This window comes from Rhodofomes roseus (genome assembly GCF_022264815.1).
Source record: "Rhodofomes roseus strain CIRM-BRFM 1785 chromosome Unknown C8Q71scaffold_2, whole genome shotgun sequence".
Lineage (NCBI taxonomy): Eukaryota > Fungi > Basidiomycota > Agaricomycetes > Polyporales > Fomitopsidaceae > Rhodofomes > Rhodofomes roseus.
This window is the reverse complement of record NW_025952958.1, coordinates 692,506-720,486: the sequence shown is the minus strand read 5'-3', so window position 1 is coordinate 720,486 and position 27,981 is coordinate 692,506. Positions and strand designations below refer to the sequence as shown.

At 55.9% G+C, this 27,981-nt stretch overlaps 15 protein-coding genes across 15 annotated transcripts; 6 read left to right on the top strand and 9 right to left on the bottom strand.

Annotated features, from left to right (window-relative positions):
- Positions 1 to 101: 101 nt before the first annotated feature.
- C8Q71DRAFT_853143 (ATP-NAD kinase-like domain-containing protein) lies at positions 102 to 2,185 on the top strand (the record flags this gene model as incomplete). Its single annotated transcript, XM_047926903.1, has 11 exons — positions 102 to 207; positions 291 to 491; positions 547 to 599; positions 654 to 729; positions 780 to 994; positions 1,051 to 1,093; positions 1,156 to 1,288; positions 1,345 to 1,373; positions 1,423 to 1,820; positions 1,872 to 1,940; positions 1,994 to 2,185. The coding sequence occupies 11 exons, from the start codon at positions 102 to 104 to the stop codon at positions 2,183 to 2,185; spliced, it is 1,515 nt and encodes a 504-aa protein (XP_047783648.1).
- Positions 2,186 to 2,725: 540 nt separating this feature from the next.
- On the top strand, positions 2,726 to 4,268 carry C8Q71DRAFT_210134 (Alpha/Beta hydrolase protein). Its single transcript, XM_047917043.1, has 8 exons — positions 2,726 to 2,978; positions 3,045 to 3,164; positions 3,229 to 3,319; positions 3,379 to 3,439; positions 3,496 to 3,689; positions 3,751 to 3,830; positions 3,893 to 4,064; positions 4,114 to 4,268. Exons 1-8 carry the CDS (start codon positions 2,813 to 2,815, stop codon positions 4,232 to 4,234), a joined length of 1,005 nt encoding a protein of 334 aa, XP_047783647.1. The 5' UTR covers positions 2,726 to 2,812; the 3' UTR covers positions 4,235 to 4,268.
- Positions 3,895 to 6,032, bottom strand: C8Q71DRAFT_211628 (uncharacterized protein). The gene is made up of 2 exons (XM_047917045.1): positions 5,831 to 6,032; positions 3,895 to 5,762 (listed from the first exon to the last, which is right to left on the bottom strand). Exon 2 carries the CDS (start codon positions 5,748 to 5,750, stop codon positions 4,302 to 4,304), a length of 1,449 nt encoding a protein of 482 aa, XP_047783646.1. The 5' UTR covers positions 5,751 to 5,762; positions 5,831 to 6,032; the 3' UTR covers positions 3,895 to 4,301.
- Positions 6,033 to 6,041: 9 nt separating this feature from the next.
- On the bottom strand, positions 6,042 to 8,031 carry C8Q71DRAFT_733608 (uncharacterized protein). The gene is made up of 2 exons (XM_047922341.1): positions 7,740 to 8,031; positions 6,042 to 7,684 (listed from the first exon to the last, which is right to left on the bottom strand). Exon 2 carries the CDS (start codon positions 7,665 to 7,667, stop codon positions 6,252 to 6,254), a length of 1,416 nt encoding a protein of 471 aa, XP_047783645.1. The 5' UTR covers positions 7,668 to 7,684; positions 7,740 to 8,031; the 3' UTR covers positions 6,042 to 6,251.
- C8Q71DRAFT_733606 (heat shock protein 90) lies at positions 7,975 to 10,803 on the bottom strand. Its single transcript, XM_047922340.1, has 6 exons — positions 10,452 to 10,803; positions 10,152 to 10,396; positions 9,760 to 10,098; positions 9,401 to 9,702; positions 8,946 to 9,343; positions 7,975 to 8,893 (listed from the first exon to the last, which is right to left on the bottom strand). The coding sequence occupies exons 1-6, from the start codon at positions 10,510 to 10,512 to the stop codon at positions 8,145 to 8,147; spliced, it is 2,094 nt and encodes a 697-aa protein (XP_047783644.1). The 5' UTR covers positions 10,513 to 10,803; the 3' UTR covers positions 7,975 to 8,144.
- Positions 10,804 to 10,923: 120 nt separating this feature from the next.
- On the bottom strand, positions 10,924 to 14,161 carry C8Q71DRAFT_699079 (Hamartin protein-domain-containing protein; the record flags this gene model as incomplete). Its single annotated transcript, XM_047920051.1, has 7 exons — positions 10,924 to 11,242; positions 11,299 to 11,427; positions 11,480 to 11,631; positions 11,693 to 11,896; positions 11,960 to 12,628; positions 12,690 to 13,337; positions 13,571 to 14,161. The coding sequence occupies 7 exons, from the start codon at positions 14,159 to 14,161 to the stop codon at positions 10,924 to 10,926; spliced, it is 2,712 nt and encodes a 903-aa protein (XP_047783643.1).
- Positions 14,162 to 14,833: 672 nt separating this feature from the next.
- Positions 14,834 to 15,247, top strand: C8Q71DRAFT_720101 (Cerato-platanin; the record flags this gene model as incomplete). Its single annotated transcript, XM_047921339.1, has 1 exon — positions 14,834 to 15,247. One exon carries the CDS (start codon positions 14,834 to 14,836, stop codon positions 15,245 to 15,247), a length of 414 nt encoding a protein of 137 aa, XP_047783642.1.
- A 422-nt stretch (positions 15,248 to 15,669) lies between these two features.
- C8Q71DRAFT_853136 (uncharacterized protein) lies at positions 15,670 to 16,257 on the bottom strand (the record flags this gene model as incomplete). The annotated part of the gene is made up of 1 exon (XM_047926902.1): positions 15,670 to 16,257. The coding sequence occupies one exon, from the start codon at positions 16,255 to 16,257 to the stop codon at positions 15,670 to 15,672; it is 588 nt and encodes a 195-aa protein (XP_047783641.1).
- Positions 16,258 to 16,295: 38 nt separating this feature from the next.
- Positions 16,296 to 17,226, bottom strand: C8Q71DRAFT_209705 (uncharacterized protein). The gene has a single exon (XM_047917039.1). The coding sequence runs from the start codon at positions 17,106 to 17,108 to the stop codon at positions 16,530 to 16,532; it is 579 nt and encodes a 192-aa protein (XP_047783640.1). The 5' UTR covers positions 17,109 to 17,226; the 3' UTR covers positions 16,296 to 16,529.
- Positions 17,227 to 19,204: 1,978 nt separating this feature from the next.
- C8Q71DRAFT_209709 (PPP4R2-domain-containing protein) lies at positions 19,205 to 20,507 on the top strand. Its single transcript, XM_047917040.1, has 5 exons — positions 19,205 to 19,345; positions 19,402 to 19,447; positions 19,502 to 19,553; positions 19,604 to 19,818; positions 19,876 to 20,507. The coding sequence occupies exons 1-5, from the start codon at positions 19,288 to 19,290 to the stop codon at positions 20,435 to 20,437; spliced, it is 933 nt and encodes a 310-aa protein (XP_047783639.1). The 5' UTR covers positions 19,205 to 19,287; the 3' UTR covers positions 20,438 to 20,507.
- On the bottom strand, positions 20,439 to 21,805 carry C8Q71DRAFT_211272 (uncharacterized protein). The gene is made up of 3 exons (XM_047917044.1): positions 21,484 to 21,805; positions 21,266 to 21,418; positions 20,439 to 21,194 (listed from the first exon to the last, which is right to left on the bottom strand). The coding sequence occupies exons 2-3, from the start codon at positions 21,330 to 21,332 to the stop codon at positions 20,578 to 20,580; spliced, it is 684 nt and encodes a 227-aa protein (XP_047783638.1). The 5' UTR covers positions 21,333 to 21,418; positions 21,484 to 21,805; the 3' UTR covers positions 20,439 to 20,577.
- On the top strand, positions 21,626 to 22,164 carry C8Q71DRAFT_853132 (translation initiation factor SUI1; the record flags this gene model as incomplete). Its single annotated transcript, XM_047926901.1, has 4 exons — positions 21,626 to 21,653; positions 21,733 to 21,864; positions 21,925 to 21,962; positions 22,021 to 22,164. The coding sequence occupies 4 exons, from the start codon at positions 21,626 to 21,628 to the stop codon at positions 22,162 to 22,164; spliced, it is 342 nt and encodes a 113-aa protein (XP_047783637.1).
- Positions 22,165 to 22,609: 445 nt separating this feature from the next.
- On the bottom strand, positions 22,610 to 23,901 carry C8Q71DRAFT_209813 (uncharacterized protein). The gene is made up of 6 exons (XM_047917041.1): positions 23,565 to 23,901; positions 23,233 to 23,508; positions 23,029 to 23,183; positions 22,900 to 22,976; positions 22,818 to 22,835; positions 22,610 to 22,763 (listed from the first exon to the last, which is right to left on the bottom strand). Exons 1-6 carry the CDS (start codon positions 23,704 to 23,706, stop codon positions 22,742 to 22,744), a joined length of 690 nt encoding a protein of 229 aa, XP_047783636.1. The 5' UTR covers positions 23,707 to 23,901; the 3' UTR covers positions 22,610 to 22,741.
- A 1-nt stretch (position 23,902) lies between these two features.
- On the bottom strand, positions 23,903 to 25,585 carry C8Q71DRAFT_209919 (heat shock protein 30). Its single transcript, XM_047917042.1, has 4 exons — positions 25,108 to 25,585; positions 24,899 to 25,051; positions 24,636 to 24,841; positions 23,903 to 24,576 (listed from the first exon to the last, which is right to left on the bottom strand). Exons 1-4 carry the CDS (start codon positions 25,243 to 25,245, stop codon positions 24,234 to 24,236), a joined length of 840 nt encoding a protein of 279 aa, XP_047783635.1. The 5' UTR covers positions 25,246 to 25,585; the 3' UTR covers positions 23,903 to 24,233.
- Positions 25,586 to 26,199: 614 nt separating this feature from the next.
- Positions 26,200 to 27,076, top strand: C8Q71DRAFT_720094 (uncharacterized protein; the record flags this gene model as incomplete). The annotated part of the gene is made up of 4 exons (XM_047921338.1): positions 26,200 to 26,263; positions 26,316 to 26,420; positions 26,477 to 26,855; positions 26,926 to 27,076. The coding sequence occupies 4 exons, from the start codon at positions 26,200 to 26,202 to the stop codon at positions 27,074 to 27,076; spliced, it is 699 nt and encodes a 232-aa protein (XP_047783634.1).
- Between the last annotated feature and the right edge of the window lie 905 nt (positions 27,077 to 27,981).

Sequence of the window (27,981 nt, the reverse complement as noted above, 5' to 3'; positions counted from 1 at the left end):
ATCTCGGTGGACTGTAGCAGGGCTCGTGTTCGTAGACCACGACCAACATGTGCTTTCCGTGCGGGAAACGCAGCGCGTCGCCGCCACCACTGCCTCTGAGCATGACAGCGCACTCAGACGCCAACACGCTCATCGTCGGTGCACAAGGCCGTTCAACCGCTGTGACCCTCACCGGAGATTCCTTGCTTGTACAGAGAAATGCAGACAGTAAGCCGTCATACTCTCTTCTGTTCCTAGCCGAGCGGGTGATTCTGACCGCTGTCAATTTCACTATCAATTTCGCTTCGTAGAGCGCTGGCCCCGTGTGGAGAGCAATGCATACCATGTCCTATGGGCCGAGCTCAAGGGAGGACTATTTAACCTTTCGTTCCTCGCAAGGCGAAGTGCAGAATCTCCTCTCGCCCTCGTGCATGTCTCGGGCAACGTGCGGATTGATGCCCTTGAGCGCACAGCATCGTTCGCGACAAGGCTGATGGACAAGGCGTATGCGGGTACGTGCTCGACTTTAAATTGTTAGTGAAGTCGACCTGGACGTCCGCCTTACAGGACTCAAACGGCACAAGAAGCTCAAGGTCCTAGTCAACCCCAAGAGCGGGCCGGTCAGTTTGAGTCACTTGCGCAAGTGTAGCTCGTTCACATTGGCACTATCTCAGGGCAACGGGATTGCGCATTACAATGAACGCATCGAACCAGTGTTTCATGCGGCGCGGTGTATTGTTGATTCAACTTGTGAGTCTACCAAAGAGTGTGCTTCAATCCATGCTTACAATACCGCTCAGTCACGAGCTATGGCGGACATGCCCAAGAACTCATGAGGGAGCTTGACCTGGATCAATACGATGCCATTGTAGTGGTCTCCGGAGATGGCTCGATTCATGAAGTCATCAACGGGTTTGCAGAACACAGAGATCCAGAACAAGCCTTCCGCATCCCCATCGCACCTGTGCCGAGCGGGTCAGGGAACGGTCTTTCGTTGAATATCCTGGGAGTCCAGGTAATACTGACGCTTCATCCTCACATCAGTAGCCTCACCTCTTCCCTGCGCCGTAGGACGGGTATGACGTGTATGCGGGTGCCCTGAATGCTATCAAGGGTAAGCCTTGTCATCGCGTGTGAGCGCGTGAGATGCGCGGCTCATTCTTCGTGTTGACATAGGCCGTCCGATGCACATTGATTTGATGTCCGTCACGCAGAACGGTCAGAGATCGTTCTCATTCATGTCACAAACCGTCGGCCTCTTCGCCGACCTGGACCTCGGCACGGAGTGGATGCGTTGCTTGGGCTCACAGTGAGTCGCGGAAGTATCAGGCGACTTGCCCGCATCCTCACGTATCTTTCCGACAGGCGTTTTGTACTCGGGTACATCTTCGGAAGTAAGCCCAGTGAAGTACGATGTGTAGCACTGAGGCTGACGCTACGCAGTTCTTCGGAAAACACGCTGTCCGGTGCAGCTTTCTCTGAAGGTCGTTGAGAGCGACAAGCGCAAAATGGCACAAGACCTCAACACATATCGCGCCAGCGCCAAGGCACAATACGCGCAGCACTCCCCGATATCTCCGTCCGCACAGGCACCCACGCCATGGACAGCGACGTCGGGCTATGCGTCCACGATCGGCGGGACGACCGTCAACTCGACGACACCCCTGGAGCCGAAACGCCCGTCACCGGTGTCGGAGCTGGATGCGGACGGCTGGGTCACGTTCACGAAGCCGCTGTCCTATGTGTACGCGGGGAAGGGCCCGTATGTGTCGAAGGACCTGATGCAGTTCCCGGTGTCAATACCGGACGACGGGTTGATTGATGTCGTCGCGCAGGAGCTTGTATGTTCGCCTGACGATTTCTGACGCCCTCTTGCTCATTGGTATATAAAGACTACCCGGAAAGCAATGATCGACGCCATGGAAGGCTCCGAACACGGCGACCAATACTGGATGGACACAGTGCGTAACTCTTCCACCTTTTTACACTGCTCCTGACGCGCTCCTGCTCACAGCAACATTACTTCCGCGCGGCCGCCTACCGCATCGAACCGTACAAGGCTTCCGGCTGCTTCTCCGTCGACGGCGAGGGCTACCCCTTTGCGAGCTTCGAGGTCGAGTGCCATCGCGGGATGGCGACCGTGCTTAGCCCGTATGGCTACTACCAGGCCGAGTTTTATCTCCCCGAGGACGCGCCGCGCAAGTGATGCCTTGCCCCTCCCCCGTCGCCGCTCGGAGTGGGTGCATCTTAACTTATCCTTGTAGATGATTGTGCGTTATGCCGGTGGTGCGGTCTCGCTGACTGTCGGACTCTGTATGTCGAGCTGTGCTTGAGCTATCACTCATTTTCCTGTTGTTATTGCGTACGTACGCATACATAGTGTAATATCTAGGTAGTCACGTTGTGTGATGCGATGTATAGATTGGTTGTAGGACTTACTATGCGTCTCAGGTACACCTAGATCTTGTCTGACTGCGCAACATGCTGAGGCACACTCAGGACAAGGCCGTGCTGGAGGTGAGTTCTCTGCATTTGACTGGGCAGCTGTCTGGACTAAAAGTCCTGTTGGAGTTGCAGTGGTTGCGGGAACTTACCTGCGTAAACGGCACCAAGACACACCTCCAGGAACAACTTCGCAAATGTTCAGCGGTATTATAGCAGTCGTCTTGAGGCTCTGTACGGAGTCCTGAGACCGTCTGACGAGAGATCAGCGGGTGCCCTAGCACATATTCAGCGCTAACGTTGCAGGTATAATCGATAAGGACGCTCAGATCCGAGTCCCTCCTGACTACACTCTGAACGCTCACCTGCGGACCACAGAGTAACATTTGCTATGGCGCAGAATCGGCATCTGGCCACTCCTGACTCGGAGTATGCGGCGTTGCTCGCGCAGCTCCCGACACTTCCACCTGTTAGAGACGTACAGGTCTTGCGGAAAATGACGAAGGATGTCGTTGTGCCTACCTTGAATAGGATACGAGGTGCCAGTTTACCTGCAGGTGAATACTCTGCATGTGCATGACAAGCGTCTCCATCCGCCATTCTGATCCTGGTGTCTTTTGTAGAGACGAAGTACCGCGTCACAGACCATGAAATCGCCGTGGACTGCGGTACGATCTCAGTTCGATGTACGACACCAACGAAGGGCGAAGTATTTCCGTTGATGGTCTGGGTCCACGGTGGAGGTACAGCCCACGCGCGTTGCCTTTAGAGTTGATGATGATGCTCGTGCCTTTTTCCCGGGGCCAGGTTTCGTGACTGGGACCCTCGAGCCTGACGACTACCTCTTGCGCACTCTGAGCGTCGAATTGGGTATTGTTACCGTCAATGTCGAATACAGGTATCCGACCCGTCGTCTTTCCGCGAACTCCATCCTGACGCCTTGCTAACGATAAATAGGCTAGCCCCAGAGTTCCCGTTCCCCACTCCACTGAACGACTGCTATGCCGCGCTAAAATGGGTCGGTCCTCGGGCTGCTGGCTAGTCGCAGAGACTGATATCTGAACCATACCTCAGGCTGCAGACAACGCCGCTCTGCTTTCCGCGTCCGTTACCAAGGGCTTCATACTCGGAGGACAGTCGGCCGGCGGCAACCTCGTAGCGGCACTTGCCTACCGCGCCCGCGAGGACCTCTTCTTCCAAGGTCGTGCTCTCACCGGGCATCTCCTGCAATACCCGCAGGTCATACACCCCGATGCAGTTCCTGCGAGGTAAGCACTATGGCGCACGCCGCAGAGGTCAAGAAGATCTCAAGCTGGACTGGACCGTCAGATACAAGTCGGAGCTTCTCTCTATCGAGGAGCTGAAGGACGCGCCCGTCTTGAAGCGTGATGATCTTCTATTCTTCGCTCGTGAGCATGACGTCCTCTTACTGCGCTCTATGGACTAAATGCCTCCACCCGGTGTAATTCAGAGGCATATCAGGCGGAACCGTACAACCCAGAGTGCTCTCCTCTGCTCTATCCGTCGCACGCAGGCCTTCCGCCGCTGTATATGCAAGTATGTGGATGGGACCCTGTCCGGGACGAATGTCTGCTATACGAGAAGGTGCTCCGCGAAGCTGGGGCGGATACGAAGATCGATATGTGAGTCGCTGTCAGAGTTGCTCTGACGTAAAGGTTGACTTCCGCGCAGATATCCTGGGGTGCCGCACATTTTCGCGGCTATGCACCCCACCTTGTCTCAAGCAGTCAAACACGACCGGGACATGAGGGAAGGCATTCGATGGTTGCTGGAGAAGACGGCGCAAAGTTGACCTCTGAAAGACGTCATATACATTACACGAGTTGTCCGCGCGTCAGAACAAGAAGCTAGCAGACTCACTAACCGTGAACGAGAAATGCCAAAGAACCCTTGTCTACTATCCCATCCGGGTTGGACATGGTCGTCCAGCTGAACTTCTGTAGCTTGCTCTTGAACCAGCTACTATCGTCCCCTGGGCATTCCGATGCGCTTTGGACGATCACAACGCTTTCGATGGCATGGCCGGCGACAGCGCATGCTTCCACCAGCTCGCGCAGCGCAGCCACCGGAACCTCGCCCTCGAATTGTATAACCGCGGACCTAGGGAACGGCCACTGGGATTGCGCCGCAACCTGCTTCGTCAACGACTCGAGCAAAGGTCCGAGGTCGTCTCGCACCAGGTTGAGATGCTCAAAGCCCTCGGCCAAGTTCTGTAGTTCGTCTATGTCCAAACAACGGGGTCCGAGTCCGTCATGCTCTTCAAATGTGAGGGTGTGCAGAGCCGGGAAGTGCGTCAGCAGTGCCTTGGTCTCCTCGAGGTAATCATCTTCGTCATTGAGGCTGGGAGTGGACTGAATGTTGGCGATCTCTATGTGGGTCAGGCGAGGAGCGGTGAAAGCGGCGAGGAGTTTGTTGATGCCAGGAGGTGACATGTCCCGTATGGCAAGATGTTCCAGGGATTCCAGAGAAGGACGGGAGCCGGAGCCGCGGACCACATCCCTATCCGTGTCTTCGTCCTCGTCCTCGTCCTCTTCGTCTTCCTCGTCTTCCTCGTCTTCATCATCGTAGCCACCGCAGTCGGGGGTAAGACTGAGGGAGTGCAGATATGTCAGACTTTTCAGGATCTGCATCAGCTTGGGCCAGTTGCCGATCCCTATGGCTTCGTCAAAGCAGCTGCGCACGAGCGATAGCTTGCCTAATGAGGGGAAATGCATGTGCAACGTCTTGCCACCTGCCATGTAGGATATGTCATGAAGCGTAAAGGTGCGAAGCCTGGGTGCCGTGAATTTCGGGTGCAAGCACAGGCTGGTCTCGTGCAAGTCGTCGGCGGATTCACTGCTGAGAGATAATTCCTCCAGCAAGACAGCAGCTCCTTCCCACGTACTGACAACAGCCCCGACATTCTCCCAGTCGTGGAGATCAAGCTGGACGCGCTTCCACCTCTGCATATGTGGACTAAGCAGTGACTTCATGACCTCATAGGCCAACACGAACTCTTCGTTTTCTGCACAGGACCCAGTCTGGACGATGATGTCCAAGGGCTGTGTCCCGGACCGCGCCAATGCTTTCCTCAATGATTCATCGGGAGGGGGTGGGTCAAGTGGGACCCAGACAAGTGACCAGAAAATGGAAGTGTTGTCCACCAGAGCCTTCCATTGGCGGCACACTGCGGATGCGTTCATCCGGAGGAGGACGCGGGCTTCTTGATCGTCCGATACCATCATCCCGTAGATTATGCCGTGCATCATGACCTCTTTGAGAACGTCGAGCGGGATGTTGGCGGACGTAGGACTCGTCATGATCGCCATGGTAGTAAACTCCTGTCAGGAAGCTGCATAGTAGTACAGCAGATCAGCATGCATAAGTTCTAAACAAAATGCCTACTCACCGTTTCCGCTCGAAAGCACACAGGCTAATGACTCGGAGAGGTGCGGCGTCGCCGGCGCAAAAGAGTCGCGGCGCGGAGCTCAGCGTCGAGGATTTGCCGTGACGCGGTCATGTGAGCGCGACGGTCGTTGGCGCGTCGTCCGGTAGCACATGTTTTGAGGTTGCAGATCGTGTACTACTGGTACTTAGCACTGGCACTTGACCCCCAAAACTGACATAGTACACTGATCGATTTGATTACTTGGAAGTTGTATAGAGCAGTATACAACAGACAAAAGCAGCACCTGTACACCGTAGTATGTAACACTACCATAGTGACCCGGTGGCGAGTGAGACAGACGGTGATCCACAAACATAAAGACAGAGCGGTGGAGCTCATGAATGTCAGGACATAAATGATGATTGTCGTGGACGACACGCTATCAAGCTTTTGGGCCGTATAGTAACGTCACAGAGCCCCAGACAGCCGCGTATGTGTCGGACACTGACGTCCAGTTGAAGTTTTGTAGGTTGCCCTCGAACCAGCTAAGGTCATCCTTGGGACATTCCGCCGTGGTATGGACGGCAGCGCTCTCGATAGCATGGCCGGCAGTAGCACATGCCTCCACCAGCTTTCGCAGCGCAGATACCGGGACGACCTTTTCCGAGTGCAGTTCCAGGCTCTTCAACCTTGGAATGGGGCGCTTGGATCGCGCCACCCGCTTCGTGAACATCTGAAGCAGAGGCTCGAGGTCGACGTTTGCCACCTCGAGACGCTCGAGACCGTCGGCCAGATATTGGACGTTTTCGATGTCAAAGGCCTCGGCCGAGTCGTCAAATCTGAGGGTGCCCAAGGACGGGAAGCGTCCTAGGAGCGCTTTGGTTTTCGGAAGGCGCTCCTCTTCGTCGTCGGCAGACTGGTACGAGGCGATCTCGAGTTTTGAAAGCCGGGGAGCGGTGAAGGCACCGAGCAGCTTGTTTATACCGCGCAGGTTCATGTAATGGACGATAAGCTCTTCGAGAGCTGGCAGGGAGGGCAAGGAGCTAACGTCGATGTTGGCCTCATCATCCCCTTCATCATCTTCGTCATCACCGTCGCCGTCATCATCATCGTCGTCGTCGGCGTCCTCTGAATCAAGGCCATAATTAAAGGAGCGCAGGTTTTTGAAATTCTTGAGGATTCCCATGAGCTTGGGCCAGTTGGCACCTGGGGCCTCGGAGAAGCTGGAGCGTACGAGTGAAAGCTCGTCCAACGCAGGGAAGTGTTTCGGCAGCCTCGCGGAGCCCTTCATGAGCGCTATGTCGTAAAGCACGAACACGCGGAGTTTGGGTGCGACGAATGTCGGATGCAGAACGACCTCGGCGTAAGGGTCGCTGGTGCTCTCCGGCTCGCTGCACAGGAAGATCTCGTCTAGTGCGTCTGCCGTCCCTCTGAAGTGAGAGGACACGACCTCCTTGACGTTCACTAGGTCGTCGAGAGTGATATGGATCAGCTTCCACCGCCGGATGTGCGGAGTCAGCAGCTTCATGGCTTTGGTAGCTAAGCCAGACTCTTCGTCGGCGTCACAGCCTTCAGAGCGGATGGTGATGTCCAAATTTTGCGTCCCGGACCGCGCCAAAGCCAACTCCAATGACTCGTGGGAAGGAGGTCTGGCCAGCGAGATGTAAACGAGCGACCAGAGAAGCGGGGTGGTCAACGCTATCTCCCTCCATTGGCGACAGACCATGGAGATGTTTGTGCGAAGCTCTGCGCGGTCCTCCTTATCGTCTACGGTCATCCCGTAGATGATGCCATGCGTGAAAACCTCCCGGACAACGTCGAGCGGGATGTTGGCCAACGGGCCAAGAGCAACTGCCATGACAGGAACTAGAGTGCCTTCGTGCGAAGGGTTAGTGAGTGTAAGCCTGCAGCAAGACAGCTAGCTACCCACCGTCTGTGACTGAGGTCTCCGAGCCAGTGAGATGGGCGTCGCTGGCAGAAGCGAACTTGGACCGTTGCGAGTAACGCGAAGCGCTGCGCTTACGCGATCACGTGTGCGCGTCAGCCCATCTTCGAGTTCAAGGGCGCGCGCCGAAGTGCTTGCCAGCGACCGCGTCCATCGTCGGGGCATCGAAACACCAGACGCGAAAGCGATGCACAAACCGACTCTCAGCACCAGAGGTCGATCAGAGATACAAGGATGCATTGATTTTTCGTGCTATGCGCTATGTGCACTACATTAGCGTTGTATGATATGGTCGTGACATGCAAAGACAGCAAAGCCCAAGCAAAAGCTATGATACACTACGAGAAACACGACAGCATAGACCCAGTCCTCTACCACCAAACGCCGCGTCTAGTCGATCTCCTCCATCGCCGACGCCGACGCGCCCTCTGCCGGTGCCGGAGCGTCCGTCGACGCAGCGGGTGCCGTCTCCTCCTCGTCGACGTCGAGGCCGAGCGCGATCATGCGGTGGATGCGCTTCGCGAACGACGTCGGGTCGTCAAGCGAGAAGCCGGACGTGAGGAGGGCGGTCTCGAAGAGGAGGTACGTGAGGTCGCGCACGGACTTGTCCGCCTGGTCCTCCGAGACCTTTTTCTTGAGCTCGACGACGATCGGGTTGTGCGGGTTGAGCTCGAGCGTCTTCTTCGACGCCATGTACGACGACATCGACGAGTCGCGGAGCGCCTGCGCCTTCATGATGCGCTCCATGTTCGACGACCAGCCAAATTGGCCGGTGACGAGCACGCATGGCGAGTCGGAGATACGGTTCGAGACGACAACCTTCTCGACCTTGTCGCCGAGCGCTTCCTTGACGGCCTTGCAGAGCTCCTCGAACTGCTTGGCCTCCTCCTCGCGTGCCTTCTTCTCCTCGTCGGTCTCCTCGAGCTCGAGGCCCTCCTTCGACACACAGATGAGCTTGTGGCCGTCGAACTCCTTGAGCTGGGTGATGGCATACTCGTCGATGGGGTCGACGAGCAGGAGGACCTCGAAGCCCTTGCGCTTGAGCACCTCGAGGAAAGGCGAGTCCTTGACAGCAGAGAGCGACTCGCCAGTGAGGTAGTAGATGTTCTTCTGGACCTCGGGCATGCGAGTGATGTAGTCTGAAGAGGGTGGTTAGCGCATGGTCGATGACGCAGAGGCGACACAACTTACCCTTGAGCGAGGTCATCTCCTCCTGCGACTTGGTCGAGTAGAAGCGAAGGAACTCAGCGAGCTTGCTGCGGTTCGCGGCGTCCTCGTGGATACCGAGCTTGATGTTCTTGCCGAAGGACTCGTAGAACTTGTTGAAGTTGTCCTTGTCCTCCGCAATCTCGGTGAACAGGTCGAGGCTCTTCTTGACAAGGTTCTTGCGGATGACCTTGAGGATCTTGTTCTGCTGGAGGGTCTCACGCGAGATGTTGAGAGGGAGATCCTCGGAGTCAACGATACCCTTGACGAAGTTGAGGTACTCGGGGATGATGTCCTCACAGTCGTCCATGATGAAGACGCGGCGGACGTAGAGCTTGATGTTGTTGCGCTTCTTCTTCGTTTCGAAGAGGTCGAAAGGTGCACTGCATAACAAACATCAGTCACGGAATCCAGCGCATCGAGCGCCACACCGTACTCACCGCTTGGGGATGTAGAGGATGGCCTTGAACTCGAGCTGACCCTCAACAGAGAAGTGCTTGACAGCGAGGTGCTCCTCCCAGTCGTTCGTCAAGCTCTTGTAGAAGGCAGCGTACTCATCCGCAGTGATGTCGTTGGGGTTACGCGTCCAGATGGGCTTCGTCTTGTTGAGCTCCTCGTTCTGGACCTCCTTCTCCTTTATCTTCTTCGTCTTCTTGGGCTTCTCCTCCTCGTCGACCTCCTCGATCTTGGGCTTCTCCTCACTCTCGTCCTTAGCCTCCTCCTCCTCGTCGTCTTCAACCTCCTAAGAAACGACTTCTGTCAGCGCCGCAGTATGAGAACGCGCTGTGAGCATACATACCTTCTCAACCTCCTTGGTCACCGCCAGCTGAATGGGGTACGAGATGAACTCGGAGTGCTTCTTGACTATGTCCTTGATGCGCTTTTCCTCAAGGTACTCGAGCTGGTCCTCCTTCATGAAAAGACGGATCTCGGTACCACGGCCGAGAGGAGGGTTGAGGTTGTCAGGGGTGATGGTGAAGGTACCGCCGGCAGCGGACTCCCAGATGTACTGCTCATCGTCGTTGTGCTTCGAGATGACCTGCACGCGCTCGGCGACGAGGTACGACGAGTAGAAACCGACACCGAACTGGCCAATCATGGAAATGTCGGCGCCGGAGCTCAGTGCCTCCATGAAGCCCTAAAACAGATCGTCAGACCCGAAGTCTCGTGCAACAGCTAAACGCCACTAACCTTGGTGCCGGACTTGGCAATGGTACCGAGGTTGTTGACCATGTCGGCCTTGGTCATACCGATACCCGTGTCGATGAGTCGGAGAATCTTGTTCTCCTTGTCGGGGATGATACGGATGTAGAGGTCCTTGTTAGTCTCGAGGACCGACGGGTCGGTGAGGGAGGCATAGCGGATCTTGTCAAGCGCATCGGAGGCGTTGGAGATGATCTCCCGAAGGAATATCTCCTTGTTCGAGTAGAAGGTGTCTGGGAGGACGAGTTGAGCGGACGCGCGTCGCGCGATGAAAGGGAGATTACTTACTGATGATCAGGTCGAGCAGCTGGCTGATCTCGGCCTGGAAACCAAAGCTCTCGCTGGCCATTTTTGGAGACGGTGTGGGGGGCAGACGGGTATAGCTGGGATGTGGGCGTGGATGAGAACACTTGGAGGGGAGGGCGAGGGGAGACGGTATTTGTACGCGGCTCTCTTTTCATTCTCGAATCTTCCATCCGCTTTCGACCAGACTCGCACGGCGGAAGCGCGTTCGATCGCCTTCCATCGCCTTCCTAATCCGCAACCGCCCCGGCGCTCCCGCCCACCCAGCGCCTCGCGGATGGCCGTCCAAAGGCTGCTGTCTGCGGACGCACTCAGCACTGCGGACAGTTACGCACAGCTTACGCCAGGGAATCCATCACAGTAACGTACAGCGAACGGCTATCGTAAAGTAGTTACATTCCATTCATTTCCAGAGACTGCTGATACCCACACTCGCCGACATTCTCGAACCCTCGCCTCACGTCGCCAGCGCGCTCGCATCGCCTGTGGGTCCCAGTGTCCCGGAGCCCGACCGCGACGTACGGCCGCTGCTCACTAGCCCCTGCCTACCGCTGACCTTCGCCTTCAACGTCTCTACCATCGCTTTGAGCTCCTCAACCTCGTCACGCAGATCATCATTTTCCGTTCGTAACCGCTCTTTCATCGTTGCGAGTCGCTGAATCTCTTCTCCTGCGGTGGACATTCTGGCGAGACTCGATGTTTTCCGTGCGCCTTCCAGCTGCTTCTGCGTGGCTGCCAGATGGCCTTCGAGTGATCGTTCGCGTATACGCTGCTTCCTGTAAGCACGTCACGGTGAGTGCCTCGTCGTATGCCACTGTACACTGTAACTTACTCCAGAATCTGTGTCAGGTCAGCGTGTGTCCTTTCGTAGGTGTCGAGTCTAAGCTGCATTTTCCGGTACTTGCTGTTGGCAATCTGCAAGTACTCCGTTTGATCATTGAGCTTCTGAATGTCCAGTTCCCTGTGTTGATTGTTGTAAGGTGCAGAACAAGAAGACGGGCATACACACGCACCATAGGCGTTGAAGTGTGATTAGTTGTGCGATCTGCTTCTCGTAGTCGTGTAAGCGTTCGACTTTCGGCGCGTTCTCCTTGATTTTCGTCTCGAGCTGGAAAACCCTCTGGAGTGCTTCCTGGAGCAGTTTTCCTTGGGCAGCGAACGTTTCCTAAACGCAGACAAGTCGCATAAGAACATCTCTTCCACTTAGGCATACATACTGCACGTACCTTCGCCTCTTTGTCTGCTCCGCGCATAGCGGCAGCCTCTTTCTCCCAGTTAACCTTCTCGATTCTAAAGTCCTTCAGCTTCTCCTGCGTTTTCTTGTTGTAGTCGAGCAGCTGGTTCTTGACCGTGTTCGATTGCTCCTTATGCTGCTTCAGCTCCCGCTGCAGACGCTCGACCTCCGCCTTGTACTCGCGCAACTTGTTGCGCTGCGAACCCGGATGTGCCTATCAGTGTCCACTATTAGACCCCTCAGGTATATATGCACGCACCAGGCCTTGCCGTTCCACCTCTCCCGTCTTTGAGAACACTCTGTCCTGATATAGCCTCCCAATATGCTTGACGTTCTCCCTCGAGCTCCACAGCTCCAGGTTCAGCTCGTTCCTCAGCAACAGCACCTCCCTCTGCAGACCCGCAAGCGCCTGCCGCACATGCCGCGGGACCTCCTGCCCGCCCACGATACTCGAGCTCTCTGGAGTCGTCTCCGCCTGCTCACCCTCGACGACCTCACGCGACGGGGAGCGAGACCGCACGGGCGGGAAGACCTCCGTGGACCATGACGCCGACGGGTGCACAATCTCTACGTCCAGCCCAGACTTCAGCGCGACGGACGTCGCGATCATGTCCTGCAGGGACACGCGTGGACGGCTAGGTGTGCTGATAGACACGGGGGTGGAAGCGCCCTCGCTGCGAACGGTCGGGGAGGACACCGCCGATGGTGGTGCGGGTGCGGGAGACGAGGTGAGGACGGGCGGGTCGGGCGAGATGACGGCGGGCGCGCGCTGCTGCATGCCGAGTGCGGCGTTGCGCGAGTCGAGCATCGTGCACTCGCCGAGGATCCGCGCGGTGTCGTAGTCGGCCCAGAAGTCGGGTTGCGAGAGCTCTTCGGCTGGGCCCCGCCAGATGAGGTGTGGGTGAAGGACGTGCCCGCGCATCAGGGGCTGGCGATAGCTGATCAGCATGCGGACGGACTATTGCAGTGAGCGGGGCAACGCGACTTACTTCACTCTTACTTCTGATTTGAGGTTCGTCCAGCACTTCCTCCCAGTCCACAGCGTAAGGATTCTCGCACCCGAAGTCAGCCATATACTGTTTCGGATACCGCAGGAACCGAAGGGTATTGCACGGGTACAAATAATACAGCATAGTGAAGTAACGGTGGGCGGATGGGGCGGATGACGCGCCGCCGAGGAATGTCTGCTCAAGTCGCTCCCAATTGATATCTTCACTTATCGGCAGAGTATAAGCAGCATCCGGCAGGCCTTCCTCAACGTCGCTGACGTTTCCAGACTCGCTGGTGCCCTCCGAGTCCAGAGGAGGCTCGGACTGCGCGGGATCCTGCCGTTCGCGCCAGCAAACGACGCGTGCGAGGACGAGAACAAGGAGCGGGACGTAGCGCTTCAGTTTGTCGGTGGCTTTGACTGCAAAGATGGGGAGGAGTTTCGTGAGGACTGTCAGGGCGACGACCGCGACCGTTGACGAGTTATCGAAGAGGAGGGAGTGTAAGATGGTGGTCGTGAGCCTGTGGGAGGCAAGCACAGAGGCGACGTCGAGAAATTGTGGTTGGGACGTATATACATTGAGGAGTATGAGCAGTTGCAAGCGGGATGACGGAGACGTGAAGCAGTGGAACACCTCTGTTAGGAAATCCTATCAAGTGGTCGTGAGTACAGCGCCTTCCGAACAGCCATACACATGGCTCGAGAATCATATCTCTTTGCGTTCGAGAAATCACGACTAATCAGAGTTTGAATCCCGTAACGTCGAATACACCCGGCGTCCTCTGCGACTATAGCCCTGTCTTCCCAGCATAAGATCGCTTGAAGACAAGCGCCTTGCCTCCTACTCGCAGATTGAAGTCACAAAACATGGTGGACACTCACCTCCGGCCTTTCAAGACCCACCCTGATGAGCACGTCCTCCAGATTTGTCTTCCAGCAGCTCTTCTTCTCGCGCTGCTCCGTATCCAGTGATGCCCATTCCAGGACGTCATCTCCAGAGCTCTCGTTCAAAGCGTCCAGGAGGTACAGGTCCATCAGCCGCCGCCGGAATCCGCTCACCTTGTCCTGCTGCTTCTCGCGCTCCTCCTCAGACTCGTTCACATAGGAATCCAAGTCGAGTGCTGCGATGATGAGTCCCTTCGCATATTCTACGGACGGTGTAGGTAACCTCGGTTCTCGGAGCGCTGGTCGCAGAGTGGGTTCGAACCATGTAGAGATTAATGAAGACGGAGGTAGTACTGGGCGGAGGTGGTACAGCACACCGAGGAAAGGTTCCGTCTGTGTGAGGGAGGCATAGTCGTAGATCGCCTGGAGCTCGTCTTCGAGCGCTGCGACGATCGCCGCGCGGTCCGGAACCTCTTGCACGCTTTGAACGAAGCCGTCGACCTGCTTGAGGAGGTCCTCGAGCGTGGGTGCGTCGGGTGCGGACTCGAGGACGAGGCGGAGAGTGCGGCAGAGCTGGGAGACGTCCATGGCCGCTTGTAGCTGTAGCCTCGCATTGGCGCCCGTCGGGACCTCTTCTTCCTCTCCCAAATCCGTGCTTCGCCAGCTTGCGAACGCTGTCGTGCCCCTTGGCACACCCCTGACCATACTGTCAGTGACCAGAGTTGCTCTGCTCCCTGTGGATATTGATCGCCCTAGGAGGCGTATGCTATACAGCCTACGGCGCATTGGCGATACCAGCTAGTCAGACGGGGACGGCTGGGCACGCATGGCTTCCAGCAGTGCTCGTTTCATATAACGCGGCCCATGTATGGGGGGTGTGTTTCTGTCACTCGTGCGTGCTCTCTATGCCTCTTTCAGCTGCTAGGTGTCTTTGTCGCATCTTTGACCACGAGTTGTTCATTTCCTCGTGAGTCTAACTGGCCAGGCACTCCTGGGTCGCTCACGACGCGGGTCAATGGGTTCGACCGTCAAATACAGTCTCAGTATATATACGTATTGCCTCATGGGAAGACCAGAGTTGGCGCTGCAATCTCTCGTGGTGAGCACCGTCGGTTGGGATTGCAATTCTACATGACTATTGGTCAAACTCACGAGTGCTGTTCCTTCTCAATACCCGCGTCAGCCTTATTCCCCGAGTCGTCGTGCACAACCTCCGGACAGCATCCTACACCCACTCGACCTTGCAATATGTTGCCGTCCATGATCACCCTGCCCTTCACGTTCTCCTCCCTCGTCAGCCGTAACGCATCATCCGTAGAGTCAGTCACCATCTCCTACGACACAGCATACGACGACTTCTCCGCGCAAGTAACGAACCTTGCCTGCTCGTCGAACCTTACAAACCTCGGCTTCACGAACCTGGGGTCGATTCCTGGCTTCCCATACATAGGCGGCTCCTCAGCCGTCTCCAGCAGCGGCTCTACTGGCTGCATTACCTGCTGGGAGCTGTCGTATAACGAGACCAACATCAACGTTCTGGTTGTCGACTACGCGGACGAGGGGCTCAACATCGCGCAGGCGGCGATGAATGGTCTTACGGGCGGGGATGCTCAGGAGCTCGGGATACTGTGGGCGACGGCGGTGGAAGTCGATGTAACCGAGTGCGGAATGTGACCGTTGCATACCTGGTGCAATACGAACCGATGCATACCCTGAAACCCTGCATAAATCATATCTGTCTGCAAGTCGCAACTCGGGCTCCTTTGAGATCCACGATTCTTGCGTATTCGAAGGGCAGTAATTGTCATGGACCGTCTTCGCAAGTCAACTGTTCGTGCTCGACTCACTCGACCATCGCTTGCACAGATGGAAGGACACTTTTTCGGGGCACTCACTGTCTCGTTTCATAGGTGAGGTTACATTGTGTTCCAAAACCAGTTGATCTCTCAAGTAGATGCTTCTGCCTTACCTCTTCCCAAATACTTACCTAGCCCACTCCCCACTCAAATACCCCGCATTTCCCTCTACGCCCGTTTTCAACCCTCTCTACGCGTCCGCAGCCGATACGTGCAGAGTTCCTACCTTTCCCTTCAGGTTCAACCTAGCAACTCGTCATCCCTCTTCGCGACATCCTCGTCCCAATCGACCCACGCAAGCAAGACGCTATCTTTCAATGCATCTCCCTTATCCACCCACACGAAGAACCGTCGATCCAGGTTCGGATGGAATGTATGGACCTTACATGCCCAGGTGAACCGGTCTAATGCATCTTCCAACGATATGTACTCCAGCGATGCCGTAGGCCCGCGCGTGGCGAAGGGGTGCGTATGGGCTGGTGCCCAGCTCCGAGCTTGGGACCCCGGCCGGGCCCAGTCAGCAGCGTGTGGACCTTTGACAGTCTGTCGCGCTGAACCTCGTTCGAAGACGAGAAAGGCTGGTTCAGGGTGGACCCAGGGATGCAGGCCGCGAGCAATGCCGATGAAGTAGTCCTGGACGCCGTCGACGGCATTTTTTGGGACACGGCGCGTGGAGCGCTGAACGGAACGGGCACTAACACTAGCAGATGCGAGGAACGCAAGGATGCCTGGGAGCCACCCTTGATTATGCCGTTCCAGGAGAGTCTGTACAGCAAGAGCGTGTGTTCGTCCGGAGAGGCGGAGTCGGCGACAAGGATAGTTGGCCATGCAGGTAAGCTTAAGTATTCTTGCATCAGCGGGCAGGATGCAGCGCAAAGGCCTGTTCTGCGGCTTTCATTGGAGGTGGCAGAGAGGGTATCCTGGACACGACACAAGTACTCCTCGCAAGCTCGCGGAACAACTCATCGGTATCGACCCCTCCGTCCCGTCAGGTCCCGTCGCCCTCGTCTCCCTCTCCATCCCTGCTCATGGTCGTGTGCCAATGCGTCAGGAGCGATGCACCGAAATAAGCTGCTGTCCGCGTTCCGTTCCGCTCCCGCCTAGCCGCTATCGTTGCCCTCCTCGTCGATGGCGTCGTCGTCGTAAATGCCGGCGCCGTCGCCCTCGTTTTCATCGTCAGCGTCACTCTGGGACCGGTCAACTGGTTCGTTCTCCTTGAGCTCGCTCCAGCCCATGTTGGAGATTTGTAGATTCGCGACATTTAGGCCAGAATCCTCCGCCTTGAAACGGCACGAATCGACTTTGCACTCGAGGTCATCGTCATCAAGCGCGACGAGAAGCACGCCGCGATCGCGCCAGTTCTGCTCGATGGCCACGATGAAGTAGGTTGGGTCGTACTGATTATCATGTAGGTCCGCGAGCTGCAAATGACTGTCGAAGACGGCGCGTAGAGGTTGTCCGACGAAGTGTGGCTGCGGTGCGATGCGCACGCTGTCACCAGGAGAAGAGCCCGTGTCGATGCAACCGGTCTCGCAGATGCGCTGTAGCTCGCGCAACTCATCATCGGGAAGATCCACGAGGGTGTAGAGGGCAGCGGGTAGCAGCTCGCTCGGCTGGTCGCGATACCGAGCGACGGACGGTGCGGTCTCGGGAAGGCTGAGATCAGGTATATTCGCCATGGCTCTATGTGTAAGTAGCAAGGTAGGCAACTGTGGAATGAAGGTTCCTTGTGAGTGGAGAACGCAGTGGGTATACCATGGTCCCGTTCTCCGTTTGGACTATCACTACTTAGATGTATCAGCTGATGGCCATGATCAACAGTGATACACACGGACATACATCGCTTAGGCTTGAAACCTGAAACTTAGCCATCGATCATGAACGCTCACCCGCACATGCACAACACGAGCAAGGTTAGCACGCCAGCACTGGCGGCACTTCGAGTATTCGAAGTGCCGCGCAATGCCTGCGGCTGACTGTCCAGCCTCTGCCACATGGTGGTGCTGACATTGAAGCGAGCATGGCGGCGGACACGGTTGTGTTCGAAACAGCGCGGTCAGCCTCTCCAACTTGCAGGCATATATAAACCCACCCTCTTCCACCTTTGCACTCCGGACTCCTTTGCTCGCTACTACCATCTGTGCACGAGCGAAGTGGTCCCCAGCCATGGTCAAGGTAAGCCGAGTCCTTTGCCCGTCCTCCGGCAACATCTCACGTGATGTTACAGTTTCTGGATATTGTTGCTACTCGACGCAGTCGTCCTATGCACGTCAAACATGCGTGTCGGCTGAAGGACCCCTGAGTTGGACTTGCTGTAGTCGGGCATTGTACCGCCGCGTTGGGAAGTACTATATTTTGGAGATGACTCCGTGGTTGTCTCAGGTAGGTGGTAGTACATCCGCCGTCAGCATCATGCTCACGGCTGACTATCCTCGTCACAGCCGCCCCTCTACCAATCTGGTCGACGGCAACCTCTTCGACTGGCCGAAGAAAAGGCACGAGGCTCATGACGTCGTTCGTAACGTGAATTGCATCGCATCCTACGGGTCACACTGACACGGGTGAGTCGCTACCGCCCCATGGAAGTCAACGTTTATGTGACTCATATCTAGACCATAGGCCAGTTATCCGTGGTGATCCACTAAATTCGCCTAGGGGATCCAACCTCTCGGCGAGCCCCCGGACTGCGTACCACGAGTACGCGGGAAGAAGGGTCCGACCGCCAGCACTACTCAGGGCTAGGCATCAAGTCGAGTCAACGTGCACCAGAGGGAAAGCCCTCTGGTGCACGAATGCGTACTGAACCGCATAAAGCGGACGGAAGGTGCGCGGCAAATCAAGTAACCCAGGACATCCCGGAGGCAAAAGTCCTCCTCGGAGCACCCTCGCGCACTGGGCAAGCGTGTACGAGGCCTTTCTCCACAACTACCCCGCCTCGCTGTGGCACCAAAGTGTGTCATAGTGTCTCGAGATCGTCCGTCTTCGAGTGGCCGAGGACGCGTCCATGATATCGCCAAAAGTGTGGATCGTGCAGCATCTCATCCTAGTCAATATGGGTACGTTCTATCTGCCTGCGAGCACCTCGTTCAGCCCATCGTTGATGAACGGCATGTCGTCTTTTAGGCCAGTAATCCATGTTTACCGACCTCCGGGACACCCCCTCTCGGAGTGCGTCCAACCTGGATAGGCGTCACAGGGAGGCCGCAACAGCTCTTTTCCAAGGCTCAACGTAAGAGGGATTTCAAGTCGTGGTTGTGGTGTTACGCGGAGCGTCGGGATCGTTGGGAGCGGTCTCTGAGTCCAGTCAATGGGCGACAGGCGCGAGTTGGGCATCGCACGGAGCGCGGAAGTTGCTCGCCGCGAGCTGAGGGGCGGAGCTGCTATATATAATCAGAAAATCGGAGGAGGACCATAGGCATCGGTGCTGGTGAACAAGGACGCTGGTGGACGATGTGCGTGCGGCGGGACGTCGCGGAGCGTGGCGGACGAAATGAAGTTGCCGTGAATCTGCGGAGTTCTTGTAATGTTCCCAATACCGATTCTGTTCCTTCTCCACACACCCGTGGATCGTGGCGTGACTTCAGTTGCCAACATTCGTAACTTAAGTCGTACAGTAAGGTGCTACTTAATATTTATAGCACGGCCGGTCTCTATGGGCGTCTGGGGCGTGTTAACGCGCGCTAACGCCTAGAACGCGTCTTGCCTCAGACGCTGCTCAGACGCGTAAGTAGATACGCGAACCCCCTCCAAGCCTACTCTTGAGTTTCCCACTCGAAGTGGATCGACGTCCCTCTACGCCTGCCTATCTAGCAATAGCCATCCATTCTGAATTGCCCAGTCTGCCCCGAAGAAGACAGTATGAGCGCGGATTCTGAAGCAACCCTCGCCGGCGCGGACACCTTTGAGTGGAAGCCAGGTATGTCAGTTCGTCCAATGCCTACGCCAATACTGAATTCACTATTGAGCTGGTAGAATATGATAGTCTCATTGAGGAGGTTGCCTCCACGGATGTTGTCGAGTACGTCGCAGATGGCAAGCAGACCAGATCACCCGATTGACCCATGCCAATAAGCCTGTCCAAGTGGTCGCTCATCCGCGACATTATCAAGTATAAGATTGGCAAGGTGTGTTTCAAGAGTAAATCAGACGATTTCCTGCTCATGTACGGACACAGAACATTACATTGTTCCTGTCAGGAGAGGTGAAGCGCGAATACAGTCGCTCAACCGTGACAGCCCAGCCGTGTCAGGGCGGCGCGAAATTCCTGCCCTTTCCACCTCGCGAGCGCAATGAGGCAAACCCCAATGAAGCACCCAAGAACGCTCTTACAGAGCAGGAAGCGGCCGAGTTCAAGGAGGTGATACTGGGGCAATTTGAGGAGTTTGTGCAGTGAGTAGCATTAGTCCAGAGACTGAGCTAGCGAACTCTGTCTCAATTCACCTCTAGGAGCCCACCATTCACTATCCAACGCCTGTGCGAACTATGTGTACGGCCTACGGAACACTACAAGCACCTTGGCAAATATTTACGCGCAGTCGAGCGGACCCTCCTCGTTACCTCGACATGGGACGCCTTCCCCGCATCTCCCGACAAACCAGCCAACCAACCAGTAGTCGGTACTGTTCCCGTCGGTATCAACGCGTTCTCCGCACCCACAACACCCATCTTCTCCCCTATCCCCTTCTTGCATGAAGACGCTCGACGCTCGAGCTCCCGCAGTCCACCACCAAGTCCGCTCGTTCTGCCAGCGATCCAATCCGGCGGAACAGCGACAGCGTTGCCTCATGCAGGTGCGGAGGGCGCAGCACCACAGGCACTTGGCCTGGTAGACGAGCTCGACGATCCTAGCCCGGGTCACTTGAGCGAGCATCCGCAAGCTCTATCTGCGACGACGAACGTCACTTCGAAGCCGCTGTTCGGAAGTTTGGAGGAGCGATTTACGAAGGCGGAGACGGATGCGGAGGGTAGTGCCGTCGGTCCGGAGGAGAAAAAGCAGAAGATAGAATGACGCTAGGGGCATATGGAGCGTAGATCAAGGCGTGTATTGCTACATTCTGACTGAGGCAATGATTGCCGTTCTCTTGCGCCTGTGCGATCAAATGGTACAAGACCCGAGGGACGATGTACCAAGTAAGGTATAGATGGAGGTCATGTAAGGTCTTGTTTAATTTTCTCGAGCATTGCATTCATGCGTAGACGCATGTCAGGCTGACCTCGACCGCGGCCCCTGGATTGTCCACGGCCTCGTTGGGAAAAATTCGTGGTGCCGCGTCCACGCCCACGTCCTCGCCCTGACGTTGTCGAGTGGCTCGCTCGTTGTACGTCGGATCCCCGACCGCGGTGTGAATGGCCAGACTTGTGCGTATGCAGTGAATCCTTAGAGTAAGCCTGTCGGTGTAGATCTCGTAAGGAAGGAACATTGGCCGTGGTGTTTTCTGGACGTGTCTGCCGTTGTCTCTTGGACTGTGATGGCCCAGGCCTGGGTGCTAGTGAAGCACGCTCCGCGGCCTCGTCTGCACTGCCATCGATATTTCCGCTCTCTTCGCCACTAGTCTCTTCGCCGTCTGTCGAGACGGACGCGCTACGATCCTCCTTAAGCATCTCTTCGTCACTGTCCGCAGCGTCAGAAGCAGCATCGTCTTGATGATCCGCCACCAATTCTTCAATCTGACTACTTTTGGTTACAATGCCCTCCTTGCGTTTCTGTGCCTTCCACTGGCTCTTGATCTTTTGTGCCTCGACCCAGGACTGCTTCAGCTTCTTGGCTAAACGTGGCGCGAACGAGCAGCAGACACACATCAGAATTAACAGAGTCTGTGTGAAGCAGTGTACGCACCGCGATTTTCAGGTAGGTGGCGAAACGTCGGCGGCTTCCTCTTTTTTGACCCGTCCGTAGTCTTCATGATGGTTGGACGAGTGCGGACGGTGTATGGGTGGTGCCACGGTTCTGCGTGGGAGGATGGCCGGAGCTGCCGCAGACGAGAAGGGCCTGCGATGGATGAGCCCTGGATGAGCCGGCGCTGCGAAGAGTTTGGAAGGCGCGGATTACATAACTGTGGCTATAAGATGGCGGGGCCGCACCGAGTCCTCTCAGCTCAGACCGTCGCACTCCCCACCCCGCACTCCCTGTACCACCACAACCAACCCCCACTCAGTTCTTCTTCCAATCCGTTTCCTGTCTCTTCACGACCGTCGCATGAGCGTGCAGAACCTTAACACCTTCGGTACGTTTGCCACAACCGCTTCTCAACACGCGCTTATCGATCCCTCTCTTACTCGGTGCCCTTGCAAACTGGCCTGCAGACCCCTTCGCAGACGAGGGTGACCCGCTCGGAAGCACTCAGGACGTTGGATCGCAGCAGAATTATATCCATATCCGCATTCAGCAGCGGAACGGTCGCAAGACCTTGACAACCTTGCAGGGCTTGCCTAAGGGTGCGTCCTTTCTCCGGTTTCTTTCGTCACGGTTTGGCTCAACGAACCCGTGTTCTTCAGAGTACGATGCCAAGAAGCTCTTGAAGGCATTCAAGAAGGTACATTTACTCGACCGTGTGGGTGCAAATTGGAGGTGGCTGACTGTTCTCGTCTCAGGAATTTGCTTGCAACGGCACCCTCGTCGATGATGAGGAGGCTGGTCAAGTCATCCAACTCCAGGGTGATCAGCGTCTGAAGATTTCCACTTTTCTTACCGAGGAGGGCATCCCCAAGAACACCATCAAGATTCACGGGTTCTGATTGGTTCTGATTTGTCTTGTGCCGAGGCGGAGCTTTAGAGCGTTGGCATAATGCGGTCTTTTACTAGTACTTCCATCATCGTCCCGCTCGTTCCTCCCTCCATTCGCCTTTACGATACACCTGTGCTCGTCGTTACATGGTCTCTTCTCGCCAATTCCCCGTCTGTACTATATTTCGAATGCTTATCGGACTTGCATCCATGTTCCGATCACAATCATGACCACCGGTCATCGAAGGGCGCTGGAACCACTGAGTGTTGCGTAGACGGTATGCTGACGGTGTGTGGACCTTCCGAGAACTGTGTTGGAAGTTAATTGGCACAAGACTTATATGGACACTATGCTCTTTCTACCAGTACTGATCGAGCAAATTGGGATGACGCACAACAAATAGGGCAAACGTACGTCATAGATTACGACCTCGTAACCAGTACAGTGTCCATCGTCGGGCTTGAGCATACATTTTGTAGTATTTTTCTCAGCTTAGAAGGCAAGGCGCGACTCAACTGCGGCACGTTTGATCGGCACTCGACCACAATAGCTGGCATAACATAGGGTTTGGAAGCGCGAGACGGAGATTACTTGATCTTGTCCAGAGGCCTGGATACAAGGGCCCAGTAAGTGCAAGCCCAATGGTAATGCAAGAGTACGTACCGGTTGAAACCCCCACGTCTGCAAGGCGAAAGCGGAGAATTCATTTAGTGGATTCGTACATGCGCCACATAACCAGACGCACCTGTTCATGTACTGACGCCATGTGCGCACCCTCTTGACTTCGACTGCTCCCTCTTGGTTGCCATCGACGTGCTTGCCCTGATGCACGAAGTGAGGACTCCCAACAACTAACAGGAGCATGGTGACGCACCTTGGTAGTCCCGAAGCCCGCCAAACCCATCAAACCCATCATAGCGGCATCGTCGTCATTCGTAGCATCCATAGCCTCACCTTCCTCTTCATCTTCAGTTGGCATCTCCGACGTCTGCCGCGAGCGCGTATCTGGGGTACCGCGGGCAATGGGAGCTAGAAGATATGAGCATTGTGGGGCCAGAATGTATCGCGGAACACTCACTGGGATGCGAGCCGCTCGCGCCCGCGTCTACAGCATCGTGGCTGTCGTCTGGCCGGCTGTCTCGTTCGTGTGGACGATCCACTGGTTTGGCATCCCTTTCTCGCGGACGCTCGCCGTCCCGATAGCCGTCCCGCTCTCGTGGCGGGGGAGGAGGGGGACGCCTGCCGTCGCGTTCGCGGTCGTGGTCTCGCCGGTCTCGGTCGTCCTTCCTCCGGTCATCTCGTCTGTCGCGGTCTCTTCTGCCGTCTTCTCTGTCGCGGGCGTGGTCTCTACGATCTGCACAAGGGATGGTAAATTTTACAAAGAAGGGTGACGGGGGAGGAACGTCGTACCGTAGTCTCGCCTGTCTCGGTCGCCGCCTCTTCTTGGTGGGCTCCGGCTTCTCCTAACATCTCGGGGGCGTTCGTATCGATCTCGGTCGCGGTCCCGTATAGGGCTGCGCTCTCTCCCTCTGTTATCGCGTCGAGACGACATGGGGGACACTGGGTGGTCGGCGTGGAAGACGCGTTGGTGGCAGAAAGAGGTGTCGCAGGGTGTCGCAGCCACCCAACGACATGACTTCACTTGCCTTATGCAGACTCGAATGCCTCGTGGCTACCACACGCCTGCTCAATCGCTTGTCGTTGCACCGCGCAGTCACAGCGACCCCACAGCGACCACGCTTGCAATTCATACTGTTCACAAGGGCTCCATAGGACGCGAAACATTGCATATATTCGTACTCATTGCTGAATGTCGTGAGCTAGAACGCTGTATTCACGCTCACTCAAAGACCGCACAAAGCTAGTAGCACAATGTAGTATCCCAGAAGCGAAACCAATCGCAATAAGATTCGAAGCTCGGAGTAAAACCGTAACCGGTTGTAAGTACAGAGGGTACCGCAAGGGGGTCATAAGCAAATTCGTGAAGCAACGTAAACATGGCCTTTGGCATCGTAGACGGAGAAGAAGGTTGACCCATCAATGCAAACAATATCTCGCTACAATTGAGCTAGAAATCCTCTACGCCGGCGGGGCAGATTTCTCGCCGGCTGCGGCCGTGGGGGCCTCAGGCTGGGTGATGCCGGTGGACCTGCCTGACGCGAAGCCGAACGCCGCGTAGTCGACGTCCATGAGGTGCCAGAGGTAGAAGAACAAGAATACGGGGCCAGCGAGGATGTCGAGGATGCCGTACCAGATCATCTCGCCGGAGTTCGAGATGACGTTGCCGCCCTCGGAGCACGCCCAGCAGATGGGGTACGTGATGAGCATGAAGGAGAGGTAGCCCGCAGAGCGGATGTAGCCGGTGCGAAGGACACCGCCGGCCGGGAACGCCGTCCTAGTGCCGTGGATGAGAAGGGAGTACCTGCAGTGCAACCGCAGCATGAGTACTCGTCTGACTAGAGGATCTCCGAACGGACTAACCAGATGTAGATGAGGGCAGCGCAGCCGAAGGAGAAGTAACCCCACTTGTACGTGCTGTGCACCAGGGCACCGACGAGGCCGGAAATGACCACGACGATGCACATGAACAGGGTGGTTATGATGTCCGAGAGTGAGAGGCCGGTGGCGAGCAACACTTCCAGAACGAGAAGGGGGAAAGTGATGAACCACTGGATGTAGCGAACATACTGCAGGTACGGTAGATCCTCAGTCTTTGCTTGACATTCGCCAGTTCATGCACTTACCCAGATCTGACGAGTAGGGTCGCTGCCGTATCCACGGAACTCAACGAGGATGGGTGTAGCACCGAGATCGGAGGCCATCGAGTAGTAACCGAGTGTGAACGTTGCCAAAATGACAATGGCAATCTGGTGGAACAGACGAGTGCCTCTCGGGCGCTGAACAAGAGTATTAGGTCCGCAAACTACGTGTAGCGATCGAATTGATGGATTACCAGTAAATCCAAGCCAATCATAACCAAGAGGGACAGGCCGAACACAGAGAATGCCGACCACAGCCAGTCCGAGGCATGAGTGGTGATGTGAAGGTCAGCATTGGGAGGGTTGAGGTTCAACGCCCTGTTGCCACCCATTGTGATGACGCTGCTTTGGAGAGATGTGGTTACAAGAGATGGGGGAGTGGTTGAGAAGTCGATTACAGCTGGTCCCCGAGGGCTTGAAGAGCTAGGGTTCGGAGGGGACCACGAAGGCGCGGGTTATATACACAGAACACCAGCCAGGTGGTCTCACTTGGAGGAATGGAACAGCTCGGGCATACCCGTAACTGGTATACTGACCATACCAGTTGGACAGCGCCGCGGCTAGACCGTTGGTCATGAGGACGTGTATAGACATGTCTCGCTGAATGTTCTAGTCTCCCATGGACAGAGATGCGGTCGTCTTCGTAAGCATCTCGATACACTCGGACGCCGACGTATGAGAGTTTGTTGCGTCAGTGCGGTGTCTGACATCGCCCGAAGCCGACGATCCCACAGCACCGGTTCAGACATGAAACCGATGTGCGTCCTAATCCAGCCCGCCTCTCAGTACTCTAGACCGTAACGCAACGAGTCTGTAGCACTCACCTCTCCAGCCTCCTTCACGAACCTCGGCTGAATGTGCGCGACGACCGCTCGGCGTGTCTCTCAGAGAATGAAAGGGCATGGAATACCGCGGCCGTATGGTGGACGTTCTGTAACTTGCTTACATGGAAGAAGTACGAGTGGTCGTGGGCTAATGGGCTAATGGAAGAAGGGCAACTCGGACCACGCAGTGACCGGAAGACTTCACGTCATTGTGTCCAAGGCCAGAAGCTCCCCACGTTGCATCCGTATGTACTATTTGAAGATCACCTGCTGCAAGAATTGGGAAACTGGAAAGCTAATTGCGCGGCGAGTGGGAGCAGGAAGGTGTGGACTGAGAACGAGAAGAGTCCTCGCCAGGCTCGAATCCCAGGAGACGCGGTCAAGGAAGAGACGTAGACGCCCGCTGTACGCGCGAGTCTCCGACGCGTCGGGCGCTTCTCACGCTCCCGTCCTCTGCCACCCATGGCCAGCGGCGTCCAGAGACATGTCAAGGCGACCGCAGACAAGCTCTTGCGCTCTCAGTCCAGTAAGTCAGTCCTCTTTGCGCATCCGGAATCCAGTTTTTTATTGTGATGCAGCTCCAAGTGGCTTGCACGTCAGAGCCACGAATGTTCCCCGCACTGCAATCCCTGCAGACATAAAGCGGGTGTGCGTCAGGCATAAGATAGAAAACGTCTCACATGGTGCGTCCCGCAGTGATTTCACTGTCGACACGGCTGCTTACAATATCATCTTGAAGTCGCGTTGGATTACTGGCGCTTCTCACCTACTGGCCAGGCATGGCTTACCCTTACCTCTCCAACTTTCTTGCCCCACACCGTCAATGCTTTGAATGGCGCTGTCATCAGTGGCAAACTCCTTCAAGCAGCTGCCAGAGATCCGATGCCTCAGTCCCAGCTCGCTCGTACCCGCGGAGTTAAAGGACGCTTGGAGGCCGCTGAGCGAGGCATCATTACCGGCAGCGGACCAGATGGCGGAAGGACTGGCCAGGGGAAAGGCGTCGTGATCTATGGTCTCCCGGGGAAATTCGGTGCGGAAGCTGTACGGACATACTTGAAGGAGTTCAAGCTCGCAGCTTCGGAGGATGGGCAGAAAGAGATCGTCAAGCTCGAAGTCCCGTGCGTTCTCTCTGCCAGTCCGCAATTGTGTTGCTCACATATGATTTGTTACTATCCCACTGTCCTGCAGTCCTTCGAAGGCTACCTTGAAATCGCGATTTTATGTCCGGCTGGCATCTGTCGCAGAAGCTCACCGACTTGTCCGCCGATTCCACATGACGTTCTTCGAGCCCAATTATTACCAAAACAAGTATACAATACGAGCCCAGGTCGTGTACTAATACATCAGCGCCTGGCTACCACTCGGGACGATACGCTCTATACAGCATCCATCCCTTGTAGCTGCGTATGCTTGCATCACTTGCGGTGACTCTGAGACAGGCCATTCGCTTCTCATCGGTAAGCCGAGACTGAAGGGGGCTAACGGCGTGGATATGAAGCAGGTTTCGTGGTTCTATAAGACGATGTATGGATCGCGAGCAAGCTTGCGTACGGAGACCTATCTTTGGGGGAGACGAAGGGCGAGAGGCTTTGACGAAGACGCGGACAGGGAGACGGTGAGCAGGAATAGGGTCAGGCGGGTGTGCGTGTCTAAATCCCATTCATTGTCATTTGAGGGCGAGGCCCTGTTTAGACACTATCTCACTGGTTGCTAAACTACGAGAGATCGGTGCGAGGGAGTCTACCTAATCGTTGACTAGGTCAGGCGGGTGATAGATGGAGCTACGGCGACGGACAGATTTCTCGTTATTTCTTTCTTTCCTTTGAGGACTCCACCACACCGTACCATACACAACTCCTACGGACATGCGCAGCGACCGTTTTAGGAAGACGATCTGGAAGGAAGAAAGTAGAACGTTCGTCTTTATGTCTACATAGGGCCCTGCCCTCAGTGATGTTGAATGGAACCAACAAACAAACACGAGCAAGCTTTGTCGGATCCGGACAAGTGTCCGTATTTAGTGCGTACGAACGTGCGGGACGCCACGGTCCACTCATCCACGGAGTAGATGAAACGCTCTCTTCAAGAGCGCCCGGACTGTTATCTGAGGAACATTCTCGGGGTTCACTTCAAACGTTCTTGAGTAACAGAACCCGAGGATTCTGGATGTTTCCTTGATTGTAGCGTCCAAATTAAAAGTACTCACCTTCATCGTGATTTGTCTGGGAACAGTAATGGCGACAA